The sequence below is a fragment of the Etheostoma spectabile genome, chromosome 11 (assembly GCF_008692095.1).
Source record: "Etheostoma spectabile isolate EspeVRDwgs_2016 chromosome 11, UIUC_Espe_1.0, whole genome shotgun sequence".
Lineage (NCBI taxonomy): Eukaryota > Metazoa > Chordata > Actinopteri > Perciformes > Percidae > Etheostoma > Etheostoma spectabile.
In genome coordinates, this window is record NC_045743.1 from 8,491,487 (window position 1) to 8,516,369 (window position 24,883).

The 24,883-nt window shown below is 39.0% G+C and overlaps 2 protein-coding genes across 3 annotated transcripts; both read left to right on the forward strand.

Moving 5' to 3' along the window:
- Nucleotides 1-1,619: 1,619 nt before the first annotated feature.
- Nucleotides 1,620-4,131, forward strand: atp5mc3a (ATP synthase membrane subunit c locus 3a). 2 transcript variants are annotated; one of them, XM_032529002.1, is made up of 5 exons: nucleotides 1,620-1,726; nucleotides 1,926-2,022; nucleotides 2,776-2,850; nucleotides 3,265-3,455; nucleotides 3,572-4,131. In XM_032529002.1, the coding sequence occupies exons 2-5, from the start codon at nucleotides 1,984-1,986 to the stop codon at nucleotides 3,684-3,686; spliced, it is 420 nt and encodes a 139-aa protein (XP_032384893.1). In that variant the 5' UTR covers nucleotides 1,620-1,726; nucleotides 1,926-1,983; the 3' UTR covers nucleotides 3,687-4,131. The 2 variants fall into 2 exon arrangements, with proteins under 2 accessions (XP_032384893.1, XP_032384894.1); XM_032529003.1 differs by having other exon boundaries at nucleotides 1,695-1,814.
- An 887-nt stretch (nucleotides 4,132-5,018) lies between these two features.
- On the forward strand, nucleotides 5,019-23,628 carry atf2 (activating transcription factor 2). The gene is given in 13 exon segments (XM_032528960.1): nucleotides 5,019-5,083; nucleotides 5,747-5,819; nucleotides 8,413-8,509; nucleotides 8,597-8,715; nucleotides 8,826-8,951; nucleotides 9,382-9,560; nucleotides 10,657-10,771; nucleotides 12,227-12,319; nucleotides 15,045-15,281; nucleotides 15,982-16,188; nucleotides 18,810-18,915; nucleotides 21,734-21,846; nucleotides 21,849-23,628. Coding segments are annotated over 12 exon segments (1,530 nt in total). The 5' UTR covers nucleotides 5,019-5,083; nucleotides 5,747-5,771; the 3' UTR covers nucleotides 21,939-23,628.
- The last annotated feature ends 1,255 nt before the right edge of the window (nucleotides 23,629-24,883 follow it).

A 24,883-nucleotide genomic window follows, 5' to 3' on the forward strand; every position in this document is an offset into this window, starting at 1 on the left:
ACACTTGAAACACTCTGCTTACAGAAATATAGAACAGAACAGATCAAAATTAAATAGACTGTTTTGAATAGAACAAAATAGATTAGGATATAACAGAACAGAATGGAATAGGACAAAACAGAATATTATAGAAACAAATTCATCAGTATAAAATATAGTTTAATGGAACAGAATGGAATATTATACACAAAATGTGAGAATAGAATAATCAGATAGGAATAGGATAGACCCTATGGATAGAACAGAAAATGATAGAATACAATATAACACAACAGAATCGGATTTAAGGTAGAACAGAATTGAGTAGAAAACATCAGAATAGAATAGAACAAAAATAAAACAACACAATACAATACAATCAAACAGAATTAAATATGATAGAACAGAACAAAATAGAATGGGACATAATAGAATAGAATTACTTGTGTTCAGCTATTCTGGGATTTTTGATGCAATCATTGTCAACATTTCTGTACATATGTGTGATCTTCCGGCTGTTTGAATCTGCGGCTTCATGTTAGCTATAAAACTGAAAAGATCATACCTGAGGAGCCACTGAGACATTCCTCTCTTAAAGCCAGCATGCAGCAAAGGCAGACTCCCTGTGCTCATTACCTTTCTATCACAGACCAGCTGCTGTGGAGTCATTCATCACGATTACAAATCTGCCCCAGTGTTGGTAGCCTACAGCTCCACCATCAGCCTGTGAGATGCACAGGCAGGGCCCCGAGCCATCAGTCCCTCTGGGCAGAGTGTTAAATTCACACCACAACAGGTAGTGGACAGTGGCAGGCAGCTTTTGTTATGAGGAAAAAACTCATTTTGAAATTCTACTTGGCCTGCAGCCACAGGATGAACAATATTTGACAAAAAATAGGGAACTTTAGATTTTGTGCTTGTATTGTGCTAATTACAAAATAATTTAGTACCCCTTGGAAACAGGGTTTTCTCCTCCCAGCTACATTCTTGATCCACTGAAAAGGTGACACTGTGCTGTATGCAAATACATAGGAAAGGGAAGCACATTGCCTTTTAGAAATTAGTAAGGATCATGCTAAGCTCATCTGAATTGGCAGTATTTCCTGGTTTGACTCGCAGTGATGCCACAGCCAAATATTTCCACCCTTGGGATAGACCCATGTTCCCATTGAGCCAAGGTCTACTAAGAATGGGTTACTTTAATGGTAACTGTGACAACTTTACAAATAGATTTTACCACTTCTTTCCTACAAAAATCAAGCAGTTAAATCTTTAAAAATCAGAAATTTATTTATATCTGTTTTAGAGGTAGCCTACGTTATATAGGCCTATTTTATCACCCATCAGATGCATACAGAAACAAAAAAACTGAACTGTTACAAGCTTCCTCAGAAGTCTGTTGTCATTGCATTCAGGCCAAACGTAGGCTACTACTTTTTATGGTGAATGCATCTTTAAATATCTTTAAATATCAAATAACCCATTAAAATCACGTTCCCTTTTAGTTTCCCCTGTAGCTGTTGGAAAAATAATCTTTTTCAACACTTTCTGACAACACAAGATATTGGATATGGTGTTTACACCATGGATGTAGCACAGTTATAAGGACTACTGTGACTATTAAACCCCGAGTCTGTGTTTTTAAATAAAGTTTTGTGAAATGACCTTCCACTGTCATCATCCGGGCTTCTATATACGTCACACCGCGCATGCGCACATTTCCACTGTGGTTCGACCTCTGCAGTCGGTAAGTGGGTAATGGCAGTTTGAATGAGAAGTCTGTCGTTATAAATCTCTTTTCATCCTCTCTCTTAACTTCACATTGCAGTGCACAAGTGAGAATAGCATGCAGAATGGATATGAATGTACATATGAATGGCTTCATTTTCTTTGTGGAGCATTTTTACACCCGTTTGACCTTACTTTTCTCCGGTCTTCCTCCTCAGAGAGACCCGGGCTTCTACCAGATTTGACCAAACCGGTTAACATTACCTAAAGTAGAAAATGTACGCTTGTGCAAAGTTCGTCTCCACGCCGGCTCTGGTGAGTTTCTTTCCTTCGTTGTTTTCATCCTGCAAGTTTGAGTCTTGCTTTCTTAATATCACTAGTAAATCCGGTGGGCCTCTGGTTGAACTTGACTGTAGCTGACTGGCAAGGGTATTAAATGGAGTCTAGGCCAACAGGCTAGATTGCTAATGCTAAAGCACAGAACGACATCTTTTCAAACGGTGACAATGTAGTCCTAATATTCATGAATAAGGTGCATGCATGTTATGTTCAAAAGACTGCCACTGCCTTTGCGTTCGTTAGTAGCCGACATGTTTAGCCGTTAGCTAAGGTCATTACTGCCTCTGTTTGCCCAATTTAGTGCATTGTTAAGCAGCAAACTCATAAACAAGGCTGTGCAATTGATGCAAAAACTATCACTTTGTGTATTTGCGCATTGTTTGTTCCAAAATACATGAAGCCTGTGTTGTTAGTCCTACTCCAAGGTCATATTTCTGTTTTTAAGTAGCTCTAGCAGGTTAACCAGTTTGAATTACAATAGGACAACTTGTTAGTATGCTTGCCATCAATGTTTTTGTAGTTTGCCAGCTCCACATATGAACAAGACTCCAGACTAACCAGGAGTGACTTTGACAGCAAAGACTATACTCAAATCATTAAAGGCCACAAGTCATAAGTGTTTGCACTGCAGTGAATGACATTGATTGACAAAGTGACATACAAGTTGCCTCCCACTTGCTCAGACTGGTAGTAGCTAACAACAATAGGTTTCTTGGATCTTTGCTACAGGTCCGTGCTGGTTCCCGGGCCCTTTACAGACCCCTCTCTGCCTCTGTGCTGTCCAGGCCTGAGCTGCAAACACAGGTAAGAGGACCATTACCACTTATTACTAATTTTGACTGATAGTCATTTCTCCTATAAAATGTCAGAAATGTAAAAGATCCATCAAAAATGTTAAAGACCCCAAGATAAAGTAGTCTGACCAATAGCCTAAGACTTAAAGACTCCCAACCCAACTTCCACTTACTATCTTTTCAGGATTCAAAATTAGTTTTGAATTTAAAATGTTTAGAAAAGTTGAACTCTTTGCATTGTAAAGATTAACATTGAAAATGGCTAAACAAAATTATTAAATGATCATGAAAATTGTAATTTAGTCAGTGTTTAATTGTTTTTTCCTATTACCAATATTTGTTTCAACACTGTTTTGAATGTCAACTAACTCATGGCATTGGTTTCAAAGGTGACATGTATAGTTTTTGTCATTTCTTTCTCCAGAGTAGTGTTGCTGTGATTCCACAGAGCCCAGTCACCCAGGTCACACTGAGGGGCTTCCAGACTAGCGCCATCAGCAGGGACATTGACACCGCTGCTAAGTTCATTGGTGCTGGAGCTGCCACAGTCGGAGTAGCGGGATCTGGAGCTGGAATTGGGACTGTGTTTGGCAGTCTCATTATCGGCTATGCTAGGTTTGATGCTGCATGCATTCATCCTGAAAATATTAAAATTAGATTAATAGATTTCTGGTGCATGCTTTGTTTTTTTTTATTGTTGATGAATTGAAGTGGTTTGTTCTTGTTTGCAGGAACCCATCTCTGAAGCAGCAGCTGTTCTCATATGCCATCCTGGGATTTGCCCTGTCTGAAGCCATGGGACTGTTCTGTTTGATGGTTGCTTTCCTTATCCTGTTTGCTATGTAAAACTCTGCTGTCATACAACACTTTCATTACAGATGTGACTACATATTTTATTGTGGCTACCAAAATTGTTCCGCGTTGGCGTCATGGAAATGTACATTTTCAAGTCTTTCAGACACTGTTGAAATACGCAAAGCATGTATTGTACAAATGTAAGAAATTACGTGATTAAAATACATGTATTTGACTATTTAAAAACGGCAGTAACTTTTGTCTGGATATCAAGCTAGAAAGAGAAATCTTTCTTGAATGTCATCTTTTCTGCAAAGCAGCTGCTTAGACTTGCCATGAATCAGCCTTGTTTTCTCAGCACATCACATGCAAGCTTTTTGTGGTCCACCTTAATGAATTCTTGGTACAGATGCAGTTATATTGTAGTACTGTAATTAGGCAGCAAGTGAGTGCTTGCTTTTGTAAATGACATTAAATAAATCTAGATTTAATTGAGCTATTTAATGAATTTTGACTTTATTGAATGTCATGTAAAGTTTACTGGGTTGTTAAAAAAATTAGTAGTTTTCAACTGTTAAGTGACAAGGTTTTAATAATTGATATATACCAAATGAACTAAGCTGAAAGTTTAGGGTGTCAGATGAAGTTGAACGCTGCTATTTGACCTTGTATAGCAACCTAAAAAAAAAAGTACCCCCTCTGGTTCTGCAGCTAACGGTTTGGATGTAAACATTTAAAGTGAAAACAGGCTACCACAATGCAACTATTTTAAATGAAATATGTCAAGGTATCTGGTATGCAGGAATTTAACTACTAAGCTGTACTGAAACCAAATGATCAAGGAGCAATTATAGATGATGTGGCAACATAAAGCCAACAAAATATGAAAGACATTTGTTTTTGTTAGGTAGGAGACATTTTATTTAGTGAATAATATTGTGAAATTCAAATAGTTAATAGTTTTAAAACTTCTGAGGAGAATATATACTTAAATTACTGTATGTTTAAAAAACGACTTGAGTATCCAAATGAAACAAGAAAAGTGCATAACCAGATTCTGGCTCTGTCCCATAGTCTGTCCCGTAGACTGAATATTACCAGTCTATGCTCTCAGTCCCCGACGTAATCGAGTGCAGATTTGAGTCGCGCATGCGTCACTTTGCGACAAGTAGCATACAATGAGAGGCGAGAGACTTATGTGATACCAATATCGAATAAAAATGTTTGTAATGATAAAAGTTTATTATTTCATGGATTTCACAAGTGTTAATATGACACGTAATGCTGTAAACCGTTTAAATCAGAGCATGCGCGACTTAAATCTGCACTTGACTTACATCGGGGATGACACTCAGTCCGTGTGTGACGTTTACGGAAGAATTCAAGCTGCTCTCGCGAGACTTTGGTACAGCAGTGGGATTTTGGAAATTAAGGGTTGTGGCTGAGGGGTAAGTGAGCGTTGTTATGGATCCCACTGATAGGGAATGGGTAAAAAAGCGGCTGTAATAGCATAATTTCTGCTACCGCGAGCGACTTGTGCTCCGATGCAATGAACGACCTCGAAATATACGTTGACATCTCTGTTTACAGTGATATAAAGGTCCAAAATGGCGACGGTTGCAGGGCTCGGTTAACGTTATTTAGTGGAAGCAACGAGATCAGATAATCCTACTCTGTAATTAGGTTTTTGTTTTTGTGTTGTGTTTCGTCTTTTCATGATACTTTACAATATAACGGTATATATGTCAGCGGAGGATTACTCAGGATGTCCTCCTCAGCCGCGTATTTGGAGTAAAATAAACGGACCGTCTTTTTCATGACACTGAGGTGTAAACAACCAAAGCAACCGCCCATCACCGATATGCTTTGTCCACATTTCTAGCTGTCCTCTCTCAGGACATTCATCTGTACAGTGACACTCCAACCGTCCTTTAGTCACACATCATCCGATATCAGCTCTGTACATTTGCTGAAATAATGTTTTACTATTGTTACAATGTTTATTCTACAAAACTTGATGGACCCATAATCTTGTTTGTAAACAGTCAACTCTTATTTGCATGCACATCTTTAGGTCTGAAAGTTTTTGTTTTTTTGCTATTTTAATTTAGGGTGACATAACAGGAATTCCTTAATATGAGTGATGATAAACCTTTCCAATGTACTGCTCCTGGGTGTGGACAGGTAAGTCATCTCTGTTATTTCAAATTTTACTTTGTGCCACTGTTTCAAATGACCCTGTGAGTAGACTGGCCTCAGCCTGGATCAACATGTTTGGGAAAATGCATTATGTGAGCACAATATCAACTAAAAGATACTAAAAGTGTTCTAGCTACATTTTAACACATGGCCACTTTAGAAGAGAGGACCACAAGATTATGCAACAGTGCCAGACCCAGATTCTTTTGTACTCTAGTGGTACAGATTCCCAAACAAATTAGCAAGTAATCAAATTACCAAAATCCAACTGACATGCAGTGAACCTGGGGCTCGTGTGCGTGATGTGGACCCCCGGGAAAGTTTCTTGTTCTGCCTGGTTGGTCACCCAACTTGGACACGCCCTTAGCCAGAATTTTTAATATTCTAAAGTCATAATTCCAAGCAGCCAATTCCACAACCCTCCAAGATAAATTTTAAAGAAAGGTGTTTCTGGCATTAAGTCTACCCTCATTAATATGTGAATGCAGACACAATATTAGAACTACCTGACACTAGGGGTGGGGGAAAAAATTGATTCATAGAAAGATAGATTTTTAATTTGATATAAAATGTGTTGATTTTTATTTAAAAGTTATTGTCTCCAGACATGTTCAAAATAGAGATGTTCCGATACCATTTTTTACTTCCCGATACCGATTCCGATACTTGTGTTGTGGGTATCGGCCGATACCGAGTACCCATACCAGTGTTTAAAAAAAAAAAAAAAAAAAAAGACTGATAATATTATCATTGTGGTAAGGCCTGGCTCAGGTTTAACACTTTTTAAAACATTAATTAATACAGCAAATGGAAGCCATATATTTTTAAATAGAACAGTATAACAATGTAAAACAACATGTTGGACTTGGGGATTTTCCACTTTACTAGAACCCCCTCAATTGATTCGGCAGTGAATGTGCCAGTGTGGGACCCTCGGGACTCGGTGGGGTGCAGCTCCGCACTTCGAGGGGTAACGTTGACTCTCTGTCCACCCAGTGGGACGTTAAACTTAGCAAAGACACGGGGCACACGTCGGAGCGCCAAATGTCCGTGGTAAAGCTGTCTGCATGCACGTCTTTGCCCAAGCATACACGAAATGTGTTCCCTAACTGTCTCGTATAATTTGGGTAGCGCAGTTTCGGAGATATATTTACAACCTGGCAAACCGTACCTTGGCTTCTAATGCTCCATTAAGCGGCGAAATCCCACATTTTCGAACACAGACAGGGGTTGGTAATCCAGTACAATAAACTCCCAAACTTTGTTGGTTATCATTGTTGCTTTTTGGCTGTCTTTGGGTACTTTATCTCGTCGCTGGAAGGCAGTTTCCAGAGTTTGCTACTGCAGTTCGTCCTTTTTCCCCCGTAGTTTTCATAAATTCGTTGTGCTCTTTAGCGTGACGCGTCTTCAAATGTTTAATGAAGTTGCTGCTGTTGAAATTTGCAACACTCGTGCCACCCCTTGAATTTGCTTCTTTGCATATGTTGCATGTTGCCGTCTTCCCGGTGGGAACATCCACGGTAAAGTACAGCCAAACTGCCGACATGATGCGCTAATGCTAGCTTGTTTTAAGGAGGCGTTAGGCGATTAATTCTTCTTCGCCCCTCTAAAACAGCAGCGCAACTATTTTAAGAGTGGCGAAGAAGAACTGTGTCCGAGCTAACGGAGCTAACCAGTAAATAGATTCCTATTTTTAATAGTTTATGTGGTATCGGATCGGTGCCTGTACTCCAGTACTCGCCGATACCGATGCCAGCATTTTCGGCAGTATCGGAGGCATTTCCGATACTGGTATCGGAATCGGAACATCTCTAGTTCAAAATAGAGTGACTGAAAGAAGATGAGATAATGGACAACAACCTAGATTGTAGGCAAGAGTGCAGGGAAAACAAACACAAAAATAGCCAAAAGGGAAAACAAAAAAAGGTTTTCTATATATATATACACACACATGATCTAATAGGACATACATACAATAGTTTGGCAAAACACATAAAGGCTGTTCATCGACTTTATCACATTACATCTGACCATCTAATGTTTCCTGTTCTAAAAAGCCAGTTCTCCACTTGTAAACATGACTGAGCCTCTGACATGGAAGATCACTGTGAGAGGAGGTTACTTTCACAAGCATCTTTAAGGCTTAAGCATGGAATAACTACAAAATAAAAACCTTAGTAGACAAAACATTTCATTAAAACTTGTGTGTGATGAATACTGTAAACGTCAAAAACTAACAAACTCAGATTTATAATTGTATATCTTTTAAAATCATGCATGGAAATGTACATTCCAAAATTGTTGCATCGAGATGCACCGATTATCGGTTTAGAATTGAATCGTTGGCCTCTGAATCGGGATTAAATTGAATCGTGAGGTGCCCAGAGATCCACACCCCTACCTGACACATATTTTTTAATCTAATGTTTGGTCTTAACCTGAGTAATGACAGTAAAGACGTTTAAAGTGGCCGCCTGCAACTTATTAATGACATGTTTGTTGGATGCTGCACTTAAACTGTTAATGGGTGTTCCAGAACTTTTCTTTCCTTTCTGTTTTCTATTTTGACTGTACTTAGAGATTTACAAATGAGGATCACTTGGCTGTCCACAAACACAAACATGAGATGACACTGAAGTTTGGCCCAGCGAGGAATGAAAGTGTCATCATTGCTGGTAAGTCTTCATGAAGGTGAGATATTTTGATGTAATTAATACTTGATACATTCCATCTTTTGTACTGAAGGTTTTCCTCCATTGCAGACCAAACACCTACACCTACCCGCTTTTTGAAGAACTGCGAGGAGGTTGGACTGTTCAATGAACTTGCAAGTCCATTCGACCATGACTTCAAAAAAGCGACAGAAGATGACATTAAAAAGGTTGTTCTCGTTGTCAAGCTCCTTGTCAGCAGGTCATCTGACTTCTCTTTGTCCCATGGTTAGCATTTCTATCACTGATCTGTTTTACTGACATTCTTATTTTTCTGTAGTTACCATTGGATTTGTCACCTCTTGCAACACCTATCATACGCAACAAAACTGAGGAACCCACAGCTATGGAGGCCCATCGAGATAGCCCTCTGCCTCACCCTGAATCTACCACGAATGATGACAAGGTAGAGCCCTTGAATTAGCCGTTTCTAGTATTTGTGCTAATCATGGAGAGTTTACAACACTGTCATGAAGAGTGAATAACAGGTGTTCTCCTGCTGCTTCTGTTATTGGTATTTTACATTAGAATTACAGATCCATTGGTATGAATATCAATTAAATAAGTGATCAGATTCTTTTTGTTTCAGTTTTACTTTTTTCTCAACATTCAAAGATACATGAAAAAATGCTAACAGTACTGCCAAAAATTATTACCTAGAGAAATTCATGGGAGATATTAGATAACTTTAATTAGCTTCTTTTAAAATTTGTTTAGCTCTTTTAATCCTAATTTCTTTTTAAATTACATTGACATTTGGCCTTCCTTTTTATTATAAGAAGTAACATCTGGTATTAAACACTTCTTTCAGCTAAGGTCTTGTATGATGTTTTCAGGAATTATCTTTGCAGCCTGCCTCACTGCCAACATCCACTATAGTCCATCCTGCATCCCTCCAAGTTCCCAATGTACTCCTAGCAACCTCAGAGGCTAATATTGTAATACAGCAAGCTCTTCCATCACCAACATCTAGCTCTGTTATTACCCAAGTCCCATCCACTAATAGGCCTATAGTGTAAGTAACTCAAAACGTCATTTTTTTTTTTTAAACCATAGTTTTAAGAAGTCATCTTTTTTATATTTGTGCAGTTTTGTCTTGGTGAGCTCATATTTCATGAGGCATGTGCTTGTTTAGTTTTTGATTTAATTTCACTCTACAGGATTTTTTCTTTTTGGCTGTAGACTGCTGTAGTCCCATCTCCAATGAACAATATCAGAATTGCTCAAATATGGACTCATAGCTCCAGTTCAATTACTGAGAGGTGGAAAGAAAAAATAATGAAAGGGTTTTCCAAATAATAATCCAGTCAGTTTATTAGGCCATATGATTGTTCAGCATATTGAGCCTTTTTTTGCTTAAACAAAGATACAATAAGATAAAATTATTGTTATAGAACACGGACAGTGTTCAGTAAAGCACAGCTTAGCCAGAGCTAGCCAGCCAGATGAATGTGTACAGTGTACATGGTAAATAATAATTATAATAATCAATAGCTTGTGAAACTGAGCCTCAGCTTCAGTAAGTTTCACAGTTCTAAATTGGTCTTGTTAAAAATCTGTCCAAACAATTATGTTTGCAGTGAAACGTGGACAGGGATTTCAGTCTAAATCTGTATTTAGCCGAGTCTCTTTGGGCCCACACCTCACATATGTAGCTGTTTACGTTTTGTTTTTGATCCCACTGAATTAAAAAAGGACTTTGTTTGTAGAAAATGTGATTTTTCTTCCTTTGGTAGTAAAATATGCTTCAAAGTAAAAGTACATGGGTAAAAATATCCTGTATTTAAATGAAGTTTTGAAAAGCCAGACACAGATGATTTGGTGAAAACACCAAACCAGAAATCCATATCTGGGCAACACTGATACCACTTATGGGGTCTAATGTGATGACAGAATATGTGTTCTAATAATATTGCTTGAACCAGATGTATTTCTTAAGTTGGATTTTGTTTTGGTTCCACTTTATTTCCATAAGTTGTTGCCTGATTATGACATAATGTGTGTGCATTAGTAGCCACCCTTGTTTTTCATTTGTGAAAGATTCTGTTTTATGTTTTAATAACAAAGTTGCTTATTTTTCTCACTGGGATTGCTTTTCTCTCCCGTTTCAGCCCCGTATCTGGCACCTTCCCTGTGCTCTTACAGCTGCCTAATGGCCAGACCATGCCAGTTGCTATACCTGCGTCTATTACAAGCTCAAGTGTACATATTCCAACTGCAATCCCTGTGAGTGTGCTACTGGGTATAGTATGTTAATGTTGTGTTTCCATGTGTTTTAGTTAAAGCAGAGTTTTGAAATTAGACTTTTCTGATAATTTGGTGACTATTTGATTAAAACTATCAGAGAATTAAGAATGCATGCATTGGCCTTTACTTACTGAACAAATAGCAATGTCACTAACACGTTTTTTCCGACAAAACAATCTCCCCTTTCTAGCCTATCACAAAGCTCCAGAACAACCAATAAATAAACCTTAGAGTTTGTTGTTGAATGCTGTTTCCTAAAAAACTACTAAACAAAAGCATTTGTTTCTGAAGCAGGGAGATTTTAGATCACTATATTTTAGTCCAGTCAGTGTGTAGACTAACAGATTGACTTGACTGTGTTGAATTACTTGATGCTTTGCCGGTCAGGAGTTTACCGTTTGTTACTCACATTTTAAATTTGAAAAGTTGTATGGACAATTGTTAACATCAGTGAAATGAAAGTCCTTCCAAAAGTGACATTCAGACTACACTATACTGTAGCGATACATTAATACATATTTTCTTTGCTCTACTTGGAGAGAGGGACTATTTACAGCTTTGGCACCTCATATTTGGCAGGGAATTCAGAGCAGTAGCGGTTGAGTGAAATAATGGACTTTAGAGTATAACTGTGTGTCACTGTGGCAAAGACACAGGGTTTGGCTGGGGCACAGCAGGCTCCAGTCCAGGATACTTCACTGCTATTTGTCCTTGTACAATTAGAATCAACGCTCTTGATTTCTGGCAGAGCAGATAGATGATACTACTAATGTGTTTTGCAAAGCAATTATAACTGCAACCCAAGACAGTGTCTCATATAGAAAACATGTTGTAAATGGAGATCTTGTTGGTATTTTTGTTTTACCTCTCCCATTAAGCGTGTCTTGTTGTTCACTTTGGACCTGATTGTCTGTGTGGAACACTGAGCACCAGGTGATTATCTCCTGATAGCAGCACAGCAGGAAAAAACCTCTACTTTCCCTGTCGTTGGGGATTGGGAAAGCCGTTGACAAGTAAAGGAGGGCAGTAGTAGATGGAGAACATGAGCCACCAGTGGGCCTCCCTTTCACTCGATCATCTCTTCCCCCTTACTCTCTCTCCCTCTCCAGCTCCCCCCACCTCCCGCTGTCTCATTGTCAGCGGCTGCGAGAGGAGGCTTGGCTCTGGCCTTCCGACTTGTGTCTCTCCATCCTCTGCTCAGATTCCCTGCCCATATGCTCTCACGCAGGCAGGCAGAGGTTCATTAGCGTGCACACTGCATCTTCATGTGGCGCTGCCTCCACAAAATAACAGGCCATCCAACCTAATGAGGCTGAGATATGAGGAAACTCTCAGAGCCTGCCATGACTGTGTTGTGTGGGTGCGCCGCCTGCCTTTTTACTGCTGAAGACTAATTTCCTCTATGCTTATCTGTCTCTGTGTCTCTGCCTTCAGCTTGTCAGACCTGTCACCGTAGTGCCTAACGTCCCCGGGATCCCAGGACCTCCCTCTCCACAGCCACAGCCCGTCCAATCAGAAGCAAAGCTGGTATTAAATATATCTTCTTTTTCATTGAATATTATTTCCATGTTGAGTCTGTTATTCCCATCTTAGAGAGAAAATAATAACCAAAGTAATGAGGGAGCTTGGCGATAAGCGGCCTTTCTTTGACCAGATGAGAGCGCCAATGGTGGGCTGGGCCCGAAATATTCCCAAAACTGTGTTGTTAGATGTGTATAGCTTGTATAACTGTTTTTGTACAGCACCTTTCATGCAAGCTGCAGTCCATTACAAAAACAATGTTTTGCCAAAAACGAAAAGGAACCATTACAATAAATAAAACCGTTGATAGAAATACCAATAAAAGGAATGTAAGTAAGGTTTGCTGGTCTTCTTTGTCATACGTGATAGAAGACTAAATATCTGTCGGTCGGACAAAACACTAATGCTCTGGGAAATTATAATGGGCAGTTATCACTACTTTCTATACAAATTGTATAGACAAAATTATGAATTCATATTTAAAAATAATAACTGACCAATTTAATAAAAGAAAAGCTTTAATCAGAAAGAATAAAATTCCAAATATTTCTCTGTGTAGTGGAGATGGTCGTAACAGTCTTGTAACCAAGTCCTCTTGCATAAACACTGATAGTTGAAGGGCAGGGATATGAAGTGTTGAGTGGGAAATCAGTGGCAATGTGATGAAGCATGGATCACAGAACATTTAAGTGTTCGCAGCATGCTCCGCCTGTGAAAATTAACAGATAAACTGCGGAGAGGAGGTGTGTGTGTGTGTGTGTGTGTGTGTGTGTGTGTGTGTGTGTGTGTGTGTGTGTGTGTGTGTGTGTGTGTGTGTGTGTGTGTGTGTGTGTGTGTGTGTGTGTGTGTGTGTGTGTGTGTGTGTGTGTGTGTGTGTGTGGTTGGGTAGGATTGATCTTGAATGGCCAGGAAGGAGTGAAGGGAGGGGGAGGAAAGGGGGTTGTCGGGGATCATGGGGTATGGAGATGACAAACGCGGAGACAGCATTGTGCTCAGCACGCCATCACTGGGGCCAACCAGAGGGGGCTACCAGCAAAAGCCAGCTGGGGGCATCCTGGCACACGCTCAGCGAGGCACATTAAGTCGGCCTCACCCTGCATGAAACCTTTTGTTCAGCAGAATCCTGCCTGACCTGCACCCCCCACCCCCACCCCCTTCCCCTTCACTCCTGACGCCTCCCACCGCACTCAGCTCATCAGCAAACACCTAATGAGCGTGCGTCAAGAAAACAGACCCCCTCTCAACCTGCCTGTTCCCCGCCCCCACCCGGCTCTCGGGGGGGCGCAGAGACGGCACTTTACAAGGACTGATGATGCTGCAAAGACCACAATAATGATAATTAACTTGCTGAATTTAGAAGATTATGCTGTTAATTAGTTGCAAAATAAAGATAAGTAATATAGTAGCAGATGGTTGAATAACACCCATGAGATGGAGGGTTATTACACTGATGAGGTTTCCATGGCAGAGATGAAATATGAATCTGACTGGCTTTTCTCTCTTTCTATGGGCCATTCCAAGAGAATAATATCTTGTTTCTGCCAGAAGAGCTTCTGGAAGGGTATTACACGATAAACTAATTTGGTAGATAGATTGGCCTGGCAAAGGCAGTTGTTAGAATAATGTGGTCCTCTGTTTTCTCATGTAAATGTATTCCCTCTCACTTTGTTATTGCTTCGAAAGGCTCATTCACTTTCACCTTGTTTGCTCAGTGTTTGATACTAGAGGAATTGGCCTGTGAATCATGGACACCAATCTGTAGAGAAATAGTTTCTGTGAATGGGCCGCGTTTGTGTGGCATATGCAGTCCTAGTCAATGTTTGAAAAAGTTATTTTTTTGATAGTTTGAGTCACATTATGTAGCGTGGAAGTCCATCATATTTGGTGTCCAGATAATATTACAACCTAAACATATGCAAAATACATGTGAGGAGTGTGTTCTTCACCAGACAGTTCAGGTTACTTAAAATTCTACTTTTTAAAATTTGTTGACGTTGCTTTACTATTTTCAGGATATTTTTTTATAGTTTTAATTTTTTCTGGCTGTATTAGATTTTTATTTTAGAATCCTTTTTATAATCTTAATTTTGGGTGAACATGGAATACGTAGCTTTATTGAAGCAAGATGTTACAGTATGTTCTCTAATGCTAATGCTCGAGGTCTGGCGTTCTTAGTCACTTTTAGGCACCACGTTTTCAAATTTCTTGGGCTTGCTATTTCATTTCAACTTCCCAAACATCCTTTTCAACTGTTAGTTTAGGATTTGTGTTCAAAATGATCCCACAAACTGCTAGCGGCATTTGCAGTGTGTAATTCAGTGGCTCAGGTTTTTTTTTTATAGTCTAATTACAGTGTATTTCAGTTCATTTGGATTTCAGATTAGTTTTAAATAAAGGCAATATGTTACTAGCATTTGATTTGAATTAAAACTTGTATTTTATTATAATAACCATGTTTGTTTTTCACAACCAGCCTAATTGCTAAACCTTTGCTCAAAAGAAGGTATTACAGATGGAAATCATAGTCATGTAACTTTGGAAAGTGTTACCTTAATAGTCTTATTCTTTTAAATGTATTGAATGATAAATATACAATAGCAAAATGGTATAATACCAGCATGACCTCCTTTATACCATGTTTATATAACTGGATATAGTTTTCCTCTTGTACCAACCCTTTCTTTACATGAACATTTCATGACTGTTTTCCCGGGCCAAATTCTCTTCCCAGAATCTGAAAGCCACATTAAGCCAGCAGCTTCCTCAGGTAACCAATGGAAATGGTGGTGAAGTGCAGAGCAGCGCCATAACCCACACTGCTGCTCCCGCTTCTCCTGCTCCGACCCCAACACCAACTCCAGCCCCGATCGCGGTCCTAACTCCAGCTCCGGCTCCTCACCTGCCCACAACTGAGGAACCTTCTCCCCATTCCCTTCAGCAGCCAGCCACCTCCACCACAGAGACACCTGTACGTATTCACAAGTGCAGTACAGGGACAATCTTCTGTATGAGTGTTTCATAAAAGAGACTTCTTCTTTTGTGTCTTTTATCTGTGGGTATACGTATGCAGAATAATGATCTTTATAATTTGAACTTTATTAAGACTGAAATGTAGCTGTAATATCAAAAACTATCAAGAAAGATGGCATCAAATCTCTAGTCAGATTTGTAATGGCAAGTATGCTATCAGAAGAAAGTGTGTTTTGGCTGTTTGTACCAAAAGAGTATTGTATCAAAAGTAGTATGAACATATTAAACAATAACCAGTCTGGATGTACAATAGATACATCAATGTGTGAAATTAGTTTGCTTTCTCATTGTTAGCTTTCAGCTAACGCTGACAATCATTCCTGCCTGCATTATTGTTGATTCCACTGCTTTCCTGGCAAGGCATGCCCTGCATAGCATTCTTTCTGTGTGTAAACTGACATGCCATATGTATTACTCTGGGGAATTATTGTCCTGATCATCATAGAAAGGCAACTAAATAGGGTACATAATGTGATTAATTACATTAACTTTAGTATTTTATGAGTGTAACCACACCAGTTCAGTTACTCAGTATGCAATGTTCAGTGCTGCACCACGATGTCAGTAGCACATTACAGATGTGGTGGTGGTTTTGTTCTGACAGCCATTATTTTGTCTTCTTATTATTATTTGCTCAGGCTTCCCCGGCACCCCCTGCGCAAAACCCCCCAAGCACAGGGGGTCGGCGGCGCAGAACCACAAGTGAAAACCCTGATGAGAAGCGGCGCAAGTTCCTGGAGCGTAACAGGGCTGCAGCCTCTCGCTGTAGGCAGAAAAGGAAAGTTTGGGTCCAGTCTCTGGAGAAGAAGGCTGAGGACCTCAACTCCATGAACGGACAACTACAGGTGCTCTTTACCTTTCCCCTGAGCTACTGCATGCAACAACTACTTCATCTGTCTTGGTTTTTCTGCTCTTATGCATCAGTGTCAGTTTGTATGCATGCGTTTGTCTATTTATCACCATGTGCTGTGCTGTTGGTGTAAGCGTGTGTACACAGACTCTTCCCTTCTGTGGTGATGAAGTCATTAAAGCCGATTAAGAAGAGCTGTCATGTGACAGCAGCGGTGTGTGAGCCCTTTACATTGATATGTCCCTGTCAATAAAGATGTATCCTCCAGATGTCAGCCGCGCACAAGCGTGTCTTGCTTCTGTCTCAGCAGTTTACGGAATGGCCTCAAAAATCTCCTAGGGAAAGGTGTCTTTTTGAACCTTCATTTTGCTGGAAGCAATTAGGATCTGATGCTGACAAGTTCGAAACAGTTCATGTATCTGCTGTCTCTGTTGATAAGTGTGAGCCGGGGGTGCAGCACATCGGTGTTCCAGACAATTAAATGAGATGTGGTTTTTATTTGCTTACTGTCTTATTTTTCTATGAAAGCAGATTAAGATGTGTAAGGTGGAGGAGGGGATAGACTACAATATAAAGAAATAGGTTCATGTTGTTAATCTCTGGTTCAAAAACATATCACCACTTGTCGTGAGTGCGCTTTTTGAGATTGTATTTGAATAAAGGTGGATGAAAAGGGAAGGACAGGTGAGGGGATGGGGTTATACACAGAGCATCGCTGTTAACTACAAAGAAGGGAACAACATGTGGCTGAGAATAAAAGGATGCTTTAAATGAAGGCATTAATCAGCAGTGCAGTTTTTGTAAAAAAAACCCATGCTGACATGGCCCAGCTGATCAGTGAAACTACCTCTAATGATGCACAATTATTTAAACATCATCCTTAACTGGCTTTTTAATGAGGTGTCAGACCAGGCAGCTCACAGGGCTTCTAGCATCGCCCAAGGCCCATTTGCTCAGCTTTGATTAATTCATAAAGTTAGAAACAAGTTTAACTCTCAAAAGTCCAGCAGGTATGATGCAGTTTGACGTTTATGTAGGCAAAGCGTCAATGGCAGTCTAAATGGCTAAATGTTTTTGTAAATGCATTTGAAAATCAACCAAAAACTTTGTATTTTCACTGCAGTAGAAGTTTAGTTTTACTAAATGAAAACAGGATTTTGGATGTTAACATTTGTGACTTTTCTCATATGCTTCCCCATGGCTGAGTGGAGGGAGAGTTTTAAATGTTTGTGTTTATAGTGGTGGTAAATGGCAGCAGTCATGGTGGAAGTGAAGTGAATATGGCTTTGGCAACATGTGATACATACGCTCGTCCAGCTGTGTTTAAATCTGTCTAACAATAGCTCACCTGCCAACAACATAAAGACTAAACAGATGGAATCAAATAAATTGGCTGCTTTTAGACTAATAGATTAAGCTGCCCGTAGTCCTTTAAAGGAGAAGAGAAGGAGCTTAAATCTGCCATTGGGTGTTCTGCGGGGCCCTGGCCGTTCTAAATCCAGTTAAAGTCACCTTCAGCATAATGTGGCCGTCTTTACGACATGCAGAAATCCTCAGCTCCCGTGGGAGCTGTAAGGACACAAGAGTGTAAATCTTAGCAGCATCTACAAAGTTGCAACAATCCGAACAGCTCACCTCTGACAAATGTGCTGGTCTGGAGCCAGTGAAGGGCCATAATTATTGTGTTGGAAAAACATAAATGAAGAAGTGCATCATACTTTATCCTGAATTCATTCATTACGCTGCTACCTTTCCCTTTGTTTACTGTTTTTTTTGGAGTTTATCTGCAGTGATGAAGTAGTCTTGTAGCCTTACTATACAAAGGAGGTCTTGAGAATTTAACCCAATGATCCCATTAATAACTGGTATTAAAATCAGCCATGGTAGATAAGAGGCAAGGCTATTCATTGGAGCAGGCACAAAGCCACATTTAAGCTACAGATGGTGTATATACCGTATAGAGCATTTACTGTATGCAGGTTTTTGTGTTCAGACTAGAGCAACACTGAAAAAATCAGGTAGGGCTGACATATTTGCAGATATTTTCTTTTTGGCAGACACTTAAATGTGGGTCAAAAAGTAACAAGAACAGTACTGAAATGCCAAAGATATGTTTGAGATCATGTTAAAACAGTGTCATCATTACATAGTTTGTCCACCAGAGAGCACCAACATGTTTATTTTTTTAACTGTAAAATGCACCACTCAGTACATATCCTGGTCACAAATCTTTACAAAAACAAACGAGATAAGTGATCCTTATTCAAAATGTTTGTGTTACAAATGTTGTGTGTTTATGTAAAAAAAAAAAAATTACTAGTGGACAATACATTGTTATCGGGCTATCTGTATCAGTGTCAGCCTCCAACATCAAGTATGGGTCTGGCTCTAGTATCTCAAACATAAGTTTAAAACTTTATAACTGAATGAAGAAATGCTTTTCAATTGTTTTTTAATTGACTGAAATCTGACCTTTGTCTGATTTTGGAAAATCCTTTTTCCAGATCTGAACTATCTGCGCATGTCGTCTGTTTGAATACATGCTGTAATCTGACATATTGTATGCTCCAAAGTGACCATTTTATTGAGTGTTGTTGTGTGTCTCCTCTCTTAAAGAATGAAGTCACCCTGCTGAGAAACGAAGTGGCTCAGCTGAAGCAGCTTCTTCTGGCTCATAAAGATTGCCCTGTAACCGCCATGCAGAAGAAATCTGGCTATCACAGTGAGTAATGCTCCATTATTTTCAGCCCGAGGCTTCCAGTGAAACACTTCTAAAATGAGCTCCAGCTAACCACTAGAAGGACATGTCTTTCTTATGGCCAAACAGCTATTGATATATTAGATCCCCCTTTTTTCAACTTTGCAAAAGTTAAGTAATTTATGGGCAGTGCAGTTTTCAGACAAATTCTTGCTGGCGGCATTATCTGAGTCTTTTCAAGAGGCCACAGGTGGTAACCACAACAAACCAATTGTTTCCCCCTCATTTGACACCTATATGATAAAGCTAACTGTCTTGGATGTTCAGAAACCAAATGCTTGGGTTACCTAGAAATGTATAGGTAAGCATGATCTTACTTATACCATACAACTATCATGAATATTTGAATATATACATATATATATATATATATATATATATATATATAATATATATATATAAGAAGATTCAGCCTGTTTGAAGCCTGTCCTGTTGTTAGCCTGGACAGTGTCCTCTCCATGCCAGTGCTCATAACATGGTCTTGTTTAAAATGATATCACCAATATTTCTTTGTTTCCCGAGACAGTGGCTCTGTCATTCAGATTTTTCTGGTCATAACTCACCTTCCCTCACAAATGAGCCAGTATGCAACAAGAACAAGTGGTGATCCAAGCCACTTGTCCACTGTTCTCTAAATGCCTCCGCTGACTTGTATTGACAATGATTGCCTCTGAAATGAGTCCATTAAAGCAGCAAGCTTGACAAGACTGCAGAGCATTCTCATTGCGGGGTGTCCACCAAGCTAGGTTGTTCATTATGCATCCCTTATTGCTAACAATCCTACTGACACGCGTCATGGGCATTATGGGACTGACGGTTTCCAGGCTAGAGTGGGCTGTCAGAGCCAGGTCTCATTTGGTATTGTCTGGATTGTTTTTTTAGAAAGAATCCACAGATGAATTGCGTCATCTTTCTCATGTGTTTACTGAGGACATCTGTCCCATGTTTTGAGACCTTTTGTGAAGGATGACACTTGGAGCACTTTTTACGCTGTTTGGGAAAATATAACCTCATCCAAATACCCAAGTTCATTAGTTTGGCTCATGGCAGGTGGGGTAGATTTCAAACAAGCCAACTAATGTGAGAATGAAAATAAATGTCTGGTAGAATGGCAGAATGAAATAATCCAGTGGTTTTCAACCTTCTTTCTTTGTCTGATGTACCTCAACAGACTTATTTATCTATATGTTTTAGCTAACAATTTTAAGTTTTTATTCTAGCTATATAGGTTTAAGTTGTCTCCACTACTGCTACTTCAAGTAGCGAAATAGTTTGCCAAAACTATCCTAAGGTTTTTGCTATTTCACCCATTCATCCATTATATTATTGAACTGTTAGTTAATTACTTTCTGTAGCTATCTACTTCCTTCATTTATCCATTACTTTTCATGTGTGTTTAGATGTCTCTGCTTGCTTGCGGACTAGTTTTTATGCACTCACATGTAGTTGACAGGTATTACGGCTGATGCAATATTTTAAATGAAATAGTAATTTCAATTTTTTTTTTTTGATGAGCTTCTCCACAATCTTTTCACAGGCCCCCTGGCAATTGCATAAGTACACCCTGAGGCATGAGTACCCCTGTTTGGAAATCACTTACTAATTAGTGAAGCACATTATTTGATTCTGACTGATCTGTAACCCTCGTTCATGTAAAGGCCTCATCAAGCCCCTCTTTTACCCTGTGTTACATATCCCATAAGAGTACACTGCAACCCCAGACCTGGTAATACCCTTCATCGTCCTGCCCAGGCGTGGCCATGGCAGGTGGGAGGAAATTACCCGGACTGCCCCACAAACAAGCCAGGACATGCTTTCACTTGGCACACAAAACAGTCCATCTGCTTACAGCGAACCCCACTTCAGAAACCAAGAGAGCAGAAAAAGCTCTGGCTGCCCAGGCAACCAGAATTTCTTATTATTATGATATAGACAACCACCTCTTAATGTCTTTAGGAGTAATAATGCTCACTTGAACATGGAACAAAACCACCAAGCTGATTTATCCTCAGGTTGACCTTCTGTATAGTAAAACAGCAAGGGGGTTTATAGCGCTTTGACATTCACTTGCACTAAATCACACGGTCAAAGTCCAGTCAAGAAGGCAGATGAAGCCTCCAAAGTGAAGGCATTTGTATTGCATTTTAATTGCTTCTTCTTGCTATGGAATCTGTATTTTATGTTCTCAAATACGAAACCCAGTCATTAATTACAAAGTGCTATAAGAAGTGACTTCATATCATTAACAATATTAATTATCACTGTGCTCCTTTTTCCTTTACGAAACAGAGCATGAGAGTAGAGTTTTTTTCCCGTCAGGATCCAATTAATTCAATGCAACTGCATAACAGCTGGTGGCATTTCGACTCCAAGTCTTCCCTACTCTCCAGTGTGAGCATCATTAAAATCAGGTGCTGTAATCATCTGTCGCTGCAGTAGTTGGCAAGGTAACAAAAAAACAAATGAGAATGCAGTTAGGGAATGGAAACTGCCACATGCCCCAGAATATAATGTACCCTTATGATGTGGGTTTAAATTGACATTGGAGCTTTAATTAAAGGAAGGGGTGCAGAAGTAGCATTATGGGGATTAATGAAACAGTTTGCATACACCACATGCAAATAGCTGTTTTATATCTGATTAGGCCTACATGACAAGGCTTTCCTGAGCCTTTCTGGATTATATCATTTAAATGCTGCAGGTAAACTGCAATGTGACTAAAATCCAAACATAATAATGCTATGAGCTATTTCATTGGTTATTTTCTCATCTTCTGTAACAGTCTCTGACAAAGAAGAGAGCTGCGAGGAGATGTCTGTCCCCAGCAGCCCCCAGAACGAGGCCATCCAGCACAGCTCCGTGAGCACCTCCAACGGGGTCAGCTCCTCGTCGTCGCGGCCCCGTCCGCCTCGGCCCCGTCCAGCGCCTCCACCACCTCATCACACCAGAGCACAGAGGAGACCCAGTCTCAGCCTTCAGGGAGTTGATCGTCCCAAACTGTGCCCGAGCCTCAACACTGGAGTGCCGTTGCCTCTTCAATCTCTCTGACAAACGGAGGAAGGCGATTTTCCCCAGGCTTCAGTTTCGTTTTTAATTTATTATTTTATGTTGGATCAATTTTGTCCTCTGTTGGCAATGCTTTTTAAAAATGCAAATGTTTTCTCTGGTATTGATGAAGACAAAAGAACAGGCACTTTAGGTGAAAGATGTAAAACAAGTGGTTCTAAAAGGTTTTTGTGTTAACTATTTAATAATCATATATAAAATTTGTTTTTTAAGCAATCAGCCGGAAGGTTTGATCAGTGAATTGTTTGAGACTTTACAAAAGTATGATGTGGTTCATTTGTAGTTTGCTTAATTGTTTTCATGACTTATATAAGCACTGTCTTTATGATAGAGTGACATAAAGTGCAGTCACTGTTGTCATGATTTGTTTTTTTCCATTTTGCACATTTTGAGAAATGACAGGTTTACCTTTTTAGAGTTTTGACAGTCCAATTGTTAAGTACTGGCAGCTTTTTAGAAGTAGATTTCAATACTGTCACATTACACAAATGTTAAATGGCTGAATCAGATTATAAATTTGACAACTTTTCTGTGAGTGAAATCAACTGTAGTCGCATTGTTCAGTTTGAATGTTTGAGCTCACCGTGGCTTGTACAAATAGTCTTAAAGAGGTGGTCTGGTTACAAATGTGTGTTATTTCTTTAACATTCCACCTGTAGTCTGATTGTTCCTGAAGCAGTGATTGTAGGATTGCAGTACCTTTTCCATTACTCAATCTGGTGACTTCATTCAGTGCCATTAATGTTTTTGTATGAATTACTTCTGTACATTTCTAATGCAGATTACCTTTAGTTGATAGCTGTTCTCTCAGAATAAGGGTCTCATGAACATCATTTCTCAGTAAGGAAATTTCTTGCTTTGTGAGTGTTTCTGGCTTTAATACAGAAAACATTTAAGGGCAATATGTTGTTTTAATGATTTTTAGAAAACCTTGTAAATAACAATGATACATTATATGTGATCTTTCTAGGTGTTATGTACTTTTTTTTTTATAGAATAGTCTGGTTTCAGTAGCTAACCCTGTTGATCACTTAAACTCTCTTAGCAGTTGATCGTAACAATGTTTCAATCATTAGGATAGGCCTCTTCCTGACTCCATTCATTTTCATGTAAGAATAAAGCATTCAGATGTGAACTGGAATCACATCATGTATATTAGAGTAACACTACTACCGCCTGTAAGAATTGTAAGCATTTCATCATTGCATAGGGAGGAAATCACACCATGAAGTCAATTTGCCTTTTCTCTTAGTCTGTACTAGCTTACTACTGTGTAGTTTTATGAGAACCTAACACATTGTTTTCTTAAAGTATGATTTTTTTATTTTTTATTTATTTCATTATGTGCTGTCTGCATGAGATAATAATTCTCTGCGAGAATTTAACTGTTTATTCTATAATGTCTCGGTCAGATAAATATTAAACAAGTTGGTTCAACTTGAGTTGAGGCTCTAAGTTTATGAAAGCTTTGGTTATTTGTTGTACCTCGGCTTAACTGCTAAAAAAGGAGTGTGATACTGTGTTGAAAATGTACTTGTAACTTGTGAAAGTTCTGTATAAAAATTTAAATTGATAAGTTGTTGTAATAAACCTTTTAATATGTCTTTAAAATCCAGATTTGCTCACATTTCATTATCCAGATGAAAAGAAACTAAATATATGTTAATCGTGATAACAAATAAATGGCTGTGCATTAAGCTTCTACCAATAAGATGAAAATGTCGATAGTAGACAAGCCCAGTCCTCTAATGCAAAACAGGACAATGTATCATTGTAGTTTACACACAAAAACACTGTATATTGATTTGAACCGAGGGGCTGAAGTCATGCGAAGCTGTTGCTGCTGAACAAAAACATGTTGCGGTGTATTCTGCCACCTTGTGGTCGCAGAATACAGACTTGATCATATCTTTTATGCCATTTTAACAACTTTACATACTGCTGGATAGTAATCAATAATTAATGCATCATATTTTATGTGTTGATCATATGTTTGGTGTGTAAAATCTGCAAAGTAACTACAGCTGTCAGATAAATGTGGAGTAAAATTTACAATATTTCCCTCTAAATCGAATAGAAGTGTAATCATAAAATGGAAAATATACTAGAAGGCAAGGCAAGGCAGCTTTATTTGTATAGCACATTTCAGCAACAGGCATTTCAAAGTGCTGTTCACAAAATCAGTTAAACAGATAAAACACAAGTAAAAACAGTTAAAAATCATAAGCATTAAAAACCAATAAAACACATGAATGGACAGTTAAAAACAAAATAGAAACATTAGGACACATAAAACACAAGAATAAAAGTTACAGTGCAGCATAAGAAATTTAAAGAAATGAGCATTCATTTAAAGAAAGGCAGCATCAAAAAGAAAGGTCTTCAGCCTTGATTTAAAAGAACTGAGAGTAGCAACGGATCTACAGGTTTCTGGGAGTTTATTCCAGATATGAGGAGCATAGAAACTGAAAGCTGCTTCACCCTGTAGAAGAGACTCTTCTACTTGTGCCTTGTATCTATGTTGTTGTATGTCATATCGTCACCTTCCTAAAATAATCGCCTAAGTCATTTTTTCACGTTTTTTAGAAAACACAAAAAACTGGACCAAATACTGAACATATTTTGACTTATGCAGTTATACTAAAGGCGTAGAATCACATGAACTGTTCAACTGAGAATGTAGGAAATGTTACCAGAGGTGGCCTGCACCATGAGGAGATGATTTAGGCAAGAAAATACTTTTTGTCAAAAAATGACTTAGGCGATTATTTTAGGAAGGTGACGATATGTTACCTGGGACTATGGATGTAAATTAGCATTCTTGCTATTTCCCGCATATTCACATCCTGTATATTAAACTGATGTT